This window comes from Canis lupus, chromosome 16 (genome assembly GCF_048164855.1).
Source record: "Canis lupus baileyi chromosome 16, mCanLup2.hap1, whole genome shotgun sequence".
NCBI classification, from domain to species: Eukaryota; Metazoa; Chordata; class Mammalia; order Carnivora; family Canidae; genus Canis; species Canis lupus.
The window spans coordinates 48,818,046-48,827,952 of NC_132853.1; the positions used below are offsets into that span (position 1 = coordinate 48,818,046).

Below are 9,907 nucleotides of genomic sequence, written 5' to 3' on the forward strand. Positions count from 1 at the left end.
CTGGCGGGCTTCTTCCTTCCACACCTCTGCGTGTGGATGCTGACAGGGCCTGAAGGCTGCAAGAAGCAAGAAGGGCTGGTGGGGATTGGAGCCAGATGGAGAAGACTTGGGGAGCCTCAGGGTGGATAGAGGGCAAGACAAGGCGAGCCCCAGCTCCCTCTCTGGCCCAGTCCGGCTCTCTCCTCCAGAGGCTTGGGCTTTGAAAATTAATAAAGGCAAACTTCATTAAATTGGAGTCAGGAGGTTCAGCAACGGGAGCTCTCAGGCACCACCACTCCTCAGCAATTGCCCAACCCAATGGGAGGAGATGGACCTTGCCCGTGTGGGTGGCTTTACTATCTGGCTGGGAGGGGAAAGGCTTTTCTCCTGCCCTGGCAACAGCCCAGCCAATGAGAGACCCTCACAACTGAGCCGATGAGAAGCCACCATACATCCAGCTCCCACTTTATTCCAATGGGTTTTTTGTTTACAACAGCCTTCCCACATCCCCCTTTCCTCTATAAAGGAGCAGAGACTTGCCTTTGTGGTGTAGTTTTGCCTAGCTTGCTTGTTTGGCGCTGCAATTCTCTGCTCCTCCTGCATAATCCCATCTTTTGCCAGTAAGATAACTGGCAGTTTTATTTTTAAGGTTACAACTCCAGCCTCTTAGCTAGAATCCAAGAGGCCAGATCAGGTCAGGGGTCGTGGCCCGGTCCCCTAAGAGGCAGCACTACACTCTCTCCCCTCACCCGTGTTGTTGCCCAGGAAATGGTTTTGTGACCCAATGGCCCCAGCCTCTCATCTCTGGAAGCCCCCCTCACTTCTCTGCACCCCCCAGGGACCCTGAGGTGCCTGAGAGACACATGGTGTGGCCCCTCCGTCTCCTCACAGATATTGTCCGCCCCTCCCCCCCAGGACCCTACCTCTGACCTCTGACCTCAGAAAGTCCAGGGTCCATGGGACAATGAGTAACATGATGTAGTGAGCTAAGTCCACAATCCTGGTGGGTGAAATACAATTTTTTAAAAAAGATTTTATTTATTCACGAGAGACTCAGAGAGGCAGAGACATAGGCAGAGGGAGAAGCAGGATCTCCACAGCAGGCTTGATGTGGGACTCGATAGCAGGATCATGACCTGAGCCAAAGGCAGATGCTTAACAACTAAGCCACCCAGGTGCCCCTGAAATATAATTTTTGTATATAATTTTGTTTTCCCAACTTGACTTCTCAAGGGCTGTGTTTGTCCAAACTAGTAAACAGTCCTTTACAAGATTTCTATACCCTCTTTTTTCCTGGGTCATGAAGTTACATGACACCTGTGCAGGGGGTGGGGCACCAGAGGCCACCCTGACAGGCCCCTTGGCTCCTTGCTGTTCTCTATATGTGCAGAGAGGGGTCCAGCAGCATCCCTGCAGGGTTCTGAGCCCCCCAATGGGATGCTGACCTCCCTCCCTGGGGTGGGGGGGCTCCTTCTTACTGTAAGAAAGATTTCTTACAGACCACACCTGGGGCTCTCTCAGGCTCCAAGGACGGGAGGGCTTGCAAGATGCCCTGGCCCGCCCTTCCCCTGAGCCTTGAATAGTAGAGGAAAAGAGGCAAAATACTAGATGAAAAACATAAGCCAACCTTTCAAAATCATCCCCCCTGCTCACTATCAGCACTACTCCCCACCTTCCTGAGGGTGAGCTATGCTCCCAGACTCCTCACCTAACACTGAGATACCGGATCCCCTCCCATGCCTGGGACTGCCCTGTGAAGAACGGATTATTATGATTATTTCTATTTTACATAAATGAGGAACTTGATCTCTAGAAGTTAAAAACGGGTGTTGCTTCACTGGGGTGCTGTTGGCGTATGGAGCGGGGACCCTGCTCTGTGAGATGCTGTCCTTCTCGCTGCCGGGGATTCAGCACCCCTGGTCCAGGAAGGTCAGTGGTGCCCGTTGGCCACTGTGACCATTGAAATGACCCCGGTGGCTTTTCAGATGCTCCCGGGGTGGGACCACTCCCCGCCCCGCTAGCTTGGGGCGGCTTTCTGGCTGGCACACGGCAGGGCCCGGAAGCAAGCCTCCGTCCTTCTTAGCCAGTGGGCCTCTGCCCCAGGACAGCAGGCCCCGTGGAGCCAGAAGAGCTGATGGGGGCGGGGGGGACGTCCGAGCCCCTCCTTCCAGACTGAGGCCCTGCCCTTTCCTACCCCTCCCGGGGTTGCGGGGGGGTCCCTGACCTCTTGCTTCCTCAAACTCCTCAGCCCCTTGCCCCTCTCCCTACACCCCTACCCCTTGTCTCCATGCTGCCTTCCTGGAAAGGTGAGGCGGGGGCTGCCAAATGTCGGGGTGTACTGCCCAGGGCAGCCGGGGCAGAGGCAGGAGTGGGCTCACGGGGCCTCCTGTTCCAGGAAAGTAAAGGCGTCATAACCTCAGACAGAGCTCTGTACTGTTGTCACTGGAGAGGGAACAGCACAGCCCCAACTGTGACAAATAACCCTGCAGGCGGTAGGGCCCCACTGCTTCCACCCACTCCTGAAAATGGATCCCTGCCAGGCATGAATGGGAATGAAGTCCAAAGGACACATCTGCATCCCTGCCCCCAGGGTATGTGGATGCGTGGATGTGTTCAGAAGATGCCATCTGCCCCCCAACCCCCACGCCCCCTGGGCCACAGGACAAGCTCCTGAGCAGGGCCTACACCCCACAGCCCAGGCAACACACCCATGTGAGCATACACACGCGTGCACACAAACACACACATGCGTGTGTGTGCCCCAAGCCTTCCCCATTTATCTTCCCAACTTTGGGGGGTCACTAACTCCAAAGCTAACCAAGGCCTCCATTGTGAGGAGGTACTTTGCTAAAGGAAGAAACCCCTGGATTCCCCCCCGCCCCCATTCCTCTGGGGAGTCTCCGACCACCCTCACCAGCACGGGAGGCCTATGGTCCCCAGGCTGACCTCAGGTGATGTTTATATTCCTGGGCTGTTTGTTCTGTGAACTGAACATCTGACACCTTTTCAGAGAAATGTTGTTTTTTTTTTTTTTTCCGTTTGGAACATCTGGAAACAGCAAGAACATCTGGGACTGCCAGGAATGAGCTGTTCCTTGGATGAAACCTTAACCCTTCCGTTCCTGTTTTTTATAGCTCTGGTCCTGGCCCACACTCCTTGGCGGTGGCCCCAACCTAACCAGATGAGGCACATGTCCACCAGGACTGAGGGGGTCTACCCAGACCCCTCCCTTTCTCATTGCCAATCCTGGCATGGAGCAGGTCCACATCTCTCTAAACCCACAGTCCCACTGGTAACACAGGCTGTTTGAAAAGTGGAAGGTGGTGAGGAGAAGGAGATGTAGGCAGGAGACGTATATAGGATTCAGCATCTTTCTTCCCCTCCTGGGAGTTGGAAGAAGAGAGGGATCAAGGGGACAAGTGAGAAAAAGGGAGAGACATAAAACTCAGAGTGGGCTCAGCTGCAGGGCTGAGGTATACAAACCTGCCATGTGTGGCCGTGCAGGTTGTGCACTGCACAAGGGCAGTCCCAGCCCCCGAGGTGCAAAATTTGGTCTGACCCAGGGACAAGGGCACAAAGACAGAAACTCAGACAAACGTCTGAACACTACGGTTCCATCCAACTCTACTGATGGGCAAGATAAAGCCAGAGAGCCTTTGAGTGTCGGAACCTGGAGATTCCCCCACACTAGCCTCCTGCCGCCCCCCCAAGAACTGGGAGCTAGGGACAACTCCCTGGGAGTCCCCTGATTGCTGAGTGGTGGGTTTTTTTTCTAAGCTATCTCTACATAAGACCACCCCCTTTGACAGCTTCTAGCAGATTCTCTCACCAAGTGAGGGAGGGAGGCCTCCTGCCTGGGTCTGGACCATGTCTTCTCCCAAGCGGCTACCATACCAGGCTCTTGCTCAAGAACCTCTGTGGCTCCCTTCCTCCACAGGGTCAGGTCTTCCTGTGCCCCGACATGGCTGCCTGCACTCCAGCCCAGAGGCTGCACGCTGGTCCCCTCCAGGTCCCGGCCTCGGCCCATTGCTACCCCGGCCCCCTCGCACCATCCTTCCTTGGTGCCTCTCTTCTGTAGCGCCCAGGAGCTGTGCTCACAGTCACCCATGGGACCTGTGTGTATCCAGCTAAGTGCCGGGGAATGCAGACTGTGCAATGGAAGGCTGGGGGACCCCGGGACACGACCACCGGTGGGGTGAGGCCACAGGGAGGGACACAACTGCCCTCAGAAGACTCAGCGGCCCTTGCCTCCCGGGGTCATCCACTAGAGACCCCAGCTGCGATGCTTTAGCAGCACAGCTGACAAGAGAGCCCGCCCTCCCCCAGGGTCCCGGGAGAGCTGGTGCCTCCCCTGGGTCCCAATTTGCATGGCAGGAAGGGGCCTGGTGGGGAAGAGGCAGGGAGGGGACAGGCTGCAGCCCAGGCAGTTACACGTTTCCCCCCTGGAGCCTCGGTCCTCATCACCAGCCTGGGTCCGAGACGGAGCGGAGAGGTGACCATGGCCGGGCTGGTGCTGTCTCCCGTGCCCCACAACTGGCTGGTGGTGTTGCTTCTGTTGCTTTCAGGTACAGCACCCCCAAAATGAGGCCTCCTGGTTTCACTCTCTGTCATGGGCTGTTTGGCTGTTTCCGCCACTCTGTGTCCTGCTCTCTCCACCTCCCCCTTCTGTCTCATGCTTTCTGCCTCCTGTCTCCCTTGACACCCCTGGGGCCTGGGTCTGTGGGTATCACCCAGGCTGATGGGCTCAGGGGTCTGTGGCCTGGAGCGTGCCAGACTGAGCTGGGTGTGAGGGGTCGTGCCTATGACACGGGAGGAGGAGAGGAGTAGGATTTACCCTGGGCCCCCTGAGGGCATTGTTGGGGGGGAGGGGACACAGGAGAGAGGCTGCCCGCAACCGGACTCTGGGATGCGGCACGTTCCAGAAATGGTCCCCTGGTCTGGAAGACAGGACAGCCCTCCCGCTGTGACTTTCCCCCTGTCTCAACCAGGAGCCTGCTCAAGGCCATCCGAACAGGCCAAGGCAGAAGGGGGGGCTGGGAGGTGCACTTCTGGCGACCCTTGCCCTCTCCCGTCTCTCCAGAGCGGTGCCAGGGAGGGCTGAGGCCTCCTGAAGCTGCTGTCCGGGGAGGAGGAAGTAGGTCTAGGAATGCAGGGGGCTGCAGGGGTGGGGCAGCCAGTTTCCAGCGGAGAGCCCTGACCCAGGCCCGCCCACTTCCTCCCACCCAGCAGGTGTGCCAGCAGCCAAAACAGAAGACAGGCACCAGGATCCCAAAGGTCAGCGACTTCCTCTGCCCCTTCTGGGGGCAAGTGTGCGTGTGTCCAGGGCTAGTCACGGTTCCAGGGGCTGTCCCATGGCTGTCCCTGTGCCCTGGTGCCCCTGGATCTCCCCAGCCAGGGCACCCATTTCCAGGTCATCTTAGGGTTTCCATCTCAGAGGCCTGGCTCTGGGGGGGGTCCCCGGCACCCCTCCTGCCAGCTGTCACCCTCATGAGATCTAAGTGCTCCAGGCCCCACGATTAAGGCATGTGGCTAAACCCAGAGAGGGAGGGGGAAGCCCGATGGGATTCCGTTGAGGACTCAGGCTGGGTCTGTCCAGCTGGGGAGTCGGGCTCAGCCCAGGAAGGGGCCTGTAACCTTAGGGGCTCTGACAGGCCACAGGGCCTCAAAGATTCCTAGGGGCCCCTCACTGGGAATGGCGCAGGAGGGGGACTTCTGGGTCCCGGTGGGTGTGGCCGAGATCAGGCTGTTTATGGGCATGGAAAGGCATAGGAAGGTTCCAGAGCCCTCCTGAAGGAAAATCAGATGTTGGGGTGGGGCCGTCAGGAAGGGGCGGGGCGCAGTGGTCGGCCTGTGGCCACTCCTGTGGCTCAGCCCCACACACGACTGTCCCACGCCCAAGAGCAGGCAGAGGCGAGGGGCTGAGCCGGGGCAGCGCCACGAGGGTCGGCGGGTGGGGCGGGAAGGCGCCGCGGGCTGCTGATCCCGGCCTTGGCGCCCGCAGGAAGCACTTGTTCTGGAATCTGGCAGAGCCCGCGCTTCATAGCCCGGAAGAGGGGCGCCGTGGTGGAAATCAGGTGCCACACGAAGGACGTGGGAGCCGTGAGCTGGTTGTGGAAGCGGGAGATGGACTTGGAGCCCAAGCCCCTGCCGAGAGAGGACCGCCTCCTCCAGAGCCAGAACGAGTCGGTCGCCACCCTCACCATCCAGGGCATCCAGTTCTCGGACAACGGCATCTACTTCTGCCAGCAGAAGTGCTCCAAGGGGTCCTTCAGCAAAGGCTGTGGCACCGAGCTGCGAGTCATGGGTGTGTTTGGGGCCTGGCAGCCCAGCCTGCCGCCAGTAGGGTGGACCACATCGTGAGGGTGGCCGTGGCCATAGAACACCCAGGAGAGCCGCTGAGGAGGTCCTGAGGGGGCCAGGCCCCAACAGGGGCCCCGGGCCTCACACCCCCCTGCCTCCCCACAGGGTTCAGCACCTTGGCCCAGCTGAAGCGGAGGAACACACTAAAAGATGGCATCATCATGATCCAGACCCTGCTCATCATCCTTTTCATCATCGTGCCCATCTTCCTGCTGTTGGACAAGGTGACTGACTGGGGGGGGCCAGGGAGGCGGCCACGGGGCGGGCCAGACACGGGCAAGGCCTTTGTCCCCCCAGCCCCAGAGCTTGCCCATTGACTCACCCATGATCTCTCCTTCATCCATCCAGTTGTTCTGGCAGAGCGCACCAGAGTACACCTCACTCCTTGACCCCTGACCCCTGACCCCTGACCCCTCGCTCCCAACCCCTCAGGCTGCGTGGACCTCCCCAGCCTGGCCCAGCAGTGGATGGGGTGGGGGAAGCTAACACTCTGCTCTCCATCCCCTGCCCCACCAGGATGACAGCAAGGCTGGGATGGATGAAGATCACACCTATGAGGTAAGGAAGAGCAGGACCCCACAGCGCTGAGGGCCGTGGGGTGGCTGGCGGCACCCTCCCCTGGTGTGGTCAGAGAGTGCCCAAGGCCTAAGCCCCATTCCGTGTCTCCAGGGCCTGAACATTGACCAAACGGCCACCTACGAGGACATAGTGACTCTGCGGACAGGAGAAGTGAAGTGGTCAGTGGGGGAGCACCCAGGTCAAGAGTGAGGGGCTGGCTTCCCCATGCCCCTTGACCCAGCCAGCTGGGCCCTCATTGACTGTGTGAGAGCCGCCTCCGCCTTCCAGCTCATCCCCTCTTCCCTGGACCTCGGTCAGCCTCTGAAGCTGGCCCACCAGATCTGCCTGCCCCTCCGGCCCCTGGTCCCAGCTCTTGCCAAAGAGACTAAAGTGGAAGGGCCGCAGGGCAGGGCAGTGATTTGGAGTGGGGAGTTCTCTGGGGATAGACTGGACCCAGTCTTCTGGGGGTGCTATGTGGGGATCCAGCCCACGTTCTGGACGGGGAAGGCAGAGGCTTTTCTGGAAACTGCAAATGGACTCAGAGCAGACTGGCTTCCTGCAGAGCCCATGGGAAGCCGTGGTCCGTCCCACTTGGCCATAGATGGGCTGCGGAGGGCCACATGCCTCTCCCACTCTCTCCCACCCTCTCCTACTCTCTCCTACCTTCTCCGACCCTCTCCCACCATCTCCGATCCTGTCCGACACTCTCCCACCCCCGGGGGGCTCCTAGCCTTGATCCTTTCCTCTCATGGAATAAACAGTGTGTCGAGAAACCACACACAGGCTTGTGACATCTATGGCATGGGGTGGGTTAGACTATCTCTCTGGGCACAACCGTTTGGTTCTCTGGGCCCGTAGTGTGTGGGAGAGGATGACTGCTATGGGTCTCACAGACCTCGCCTGTGCTTACTAGGGCTCTGTCTGAAAGCCTGGCTGGGATCTGCAGTTACACCCTCCTAGGTGGGCACCTCACCTAGCTTGGCCCAGACTGGAGAAAGGCTGATAGCCCTTCTTGGCAAGGATGCCTTCATCCTGCATCCCCTTTGGCCCACATGAGCACCTGGGTCCTGCTCTGTAGGGCGAGGGTCTCAGCCAATCCTACTGTCCTTGATGGCAGTCCACCTGCGAGAAGCCCTTCCAAATATCCCCAGGCCTGCCCAAGCCCCATGACTGCCTTGTTGCCCATGCTGGCCTCATTCTCCAGTTAAACTACTCCCCACCAAGCCTGGAAATTTTGTTTTTAAGTCCGACGACCCAGAGCCATGCAAGAGATTCCCAAAGAGGGAGGCTTTGCAGTGGTGAAGTTTGGGGGTCCTGAGGTGATTCCTTCAACATTTTCCAGAATCACATCAGAGGTCCTCCTAGGGTCCCAAGTCCCCACAAAATGATCCCTAGGGTCCTACAAATTCAAGCCCTGACCTGCCAGCTGCAGAAGTGACTGGAAACAGTTCCCAGCTAGGAGCTTAAGTGCAACTAACCTCTATGTGCAAGACCAGGCCTTGCTCCGCTTCCTGTTGACCTTGGGGAGGACACTGCAAACCTCTTTGCCACTCATGCTCTGGATTCAGGCCAGAGAAATCCCTGCCTCCAGGGAGAGCCAAGCCTGGCATGCGGGAACCAGTAAGAGTGGTCACCAGTTTTTACCAGCTTTCCCCCAGAGCTCCAGGTGGGGTGGGGTGGGTGGCTAAGGTCCCAGCGCCTGGAGTTTCAAACAGTCAATTTGTGCATCGTTCAGGGGTGCTCGCTCGGAGCCATGCTGGGCAGGCCAGGCAGGGTCTGCTCCCTCCGTGGCCTCCGGGCTGGGCTGCCTGAGGAAACTGGTTTGTTTAGGCATCTGCCTCCACTGAGCTGGAGCCTTTCCTCTCCTGCTTTGCATAGTGACGCTAATTCTGTCCTCCTGTCTCCACCAGGGACCCTAGCTAGCAGGGCTGGGGGCGGGAGGGTGTCTTCACTACTCCCCCCCCACCCCACCCCCCAGTAGGGTCTCCCCTGGCCTGGGGCTGCCCTGAGTCTAGGAAGGCCCTGACTTTACCAAAAGATTAATACTTTTGAATCACTGAGTTTTTCCAACGCTTTACAGTGCTGTTGGCAGAGAATTATTTGAACTGAACCCCTGTCTCTGTCCCCAGACACCCCTAAAAGGTATTTGCCCTCATGGTTATGATGTAGAAGTCCTCCCTGGTCTGTTTGTCTTTTTTTTTTTTTTTTTTTGGTTTGGTTTTGCTTTTGTTTCTGTTTTTCTGTTTTAGGGGCTTATGCTATGGGTATCATCATGTCTGTCTTAAGGGTCCCCGGCCCCCAGAACTGACTGAAGCAGGGCAGATGAAGCTGTGTGATGCTGGTGGGGATGATGAAAGCCTTAGGCCTCGGTTGCTTAATCTGTAGAATGGGAATCATAAAACCTTGTCTGAGGGAAGGGAGCTGAACCAGATGCTGTGTTGTTGTTTTTTTTCAATTGTCATATAGTAAAATTGAATTTGTTTTCTTTCAGTATACAGGCTGATGAATTTTAGCACATGTGCAGATTTATATCACCCCACCACCACCACAATTAGGATAAAACATGAACTGAAATCTTTTATTGGGCTCCCCAAAATATTTACATATTTACATAAATGCCTATAATATTGTATGGAACAGCTCCAGATTCACATACATCATCTTGCATAAGCCCCAGCATAATCCTGGAGGGGGGCGGCATCATCCCCATTTGATGAATGAGCAAATCAAGGCTCAGGGAGATAGCAATGGACCAAAACCATATATTCTGGGGTATGGGACGCCTTCTGACGCCAAACCCAGGATTCTTCCCAGTACATCACAACTGTCTCTCTTGAAGGACTTTGTGGCCCTGAGATATTGAGAAGGGAGAAAAAAGGAGGAAAACGAGGGAGGAGAGAATCCTGCGACAACTTTGGCCATCTTCAAACATTTCCCATTGTTTACAAGTCCCAACACACAGGGACACAGGACCCAGCTGGGCTGGGGCTCCTGCCACGGGGCCATCCTT

The 9,907-nt window shown here is 57.3% G+C and overlaps 1 protein-coding gene across 2 annotated transcripts; it reads left to right on the forward strand.

Annotated features, from left to right (window-relative positions):
• The first annotated feature begins 4,159 nt into the window (after positions 1–4,159).
• Positions 4,160–7,675, forward strand: CD79B (CD79b molecule). Of its 2 annotated transcripts, none has more exons than XM_072781172.1 (6): positions 4,160–4,544; positions 5,209–5,253; positions 5,981–6,283; positions 6,445–6,563; positions 6,856–6,897; positions 7,009–7,675. In XM_072781172.1, exons 1-6 carry the CDS (start codon positions 4,478–4,480, stop codon positions 7,105–7,107), a joined length of 675 nt encoding a protein of 224 aa, XP_072637273.1. In that variant the 5' UTR covers positions 4,160–4,477; the 3' UTR covers positions 7,108–7,675. The 2 variants fall into 2 exon arrangements, with proteins under 2 accessions (XP_072637273.1, XP_072637274.1); XM_072781173.1 differs by having other exon boundaries at positions 4,355–4,544; positions 5,206–5,253.
• The last annotated feature ends 2,232 nt before the right edge of the window (positions 7,676–9,907 follow it).

What these genes read in the sequence shown, in the direction of transcription:
- CD79B (XM_072781173.1), top strand. Translation starts at nt 4,478, where the DNA reads ATGGCCGGGCTGGTGCTGTCTCCCGTGCCCCACAACTGGCTGGTGGTG. An exon ending in CAGGCACCAGGATCCCAAAG is followed by an intron (nt 5,254 to 5,980) that starts GTCAGCGACTTC and finishes TGGCGCCCGCAG; the next exon opens with GAAGCACTTGTTCTGGAATC. An exon ending in ATGAAGATCACACCTATGAG is followed by an intron (nt 6,898 to 7,008) that starts GTAAGGAAGAGC and finishes CCGTGTCTCCAG; the next exon opens with GGCCTGAACATTGACCAAAC.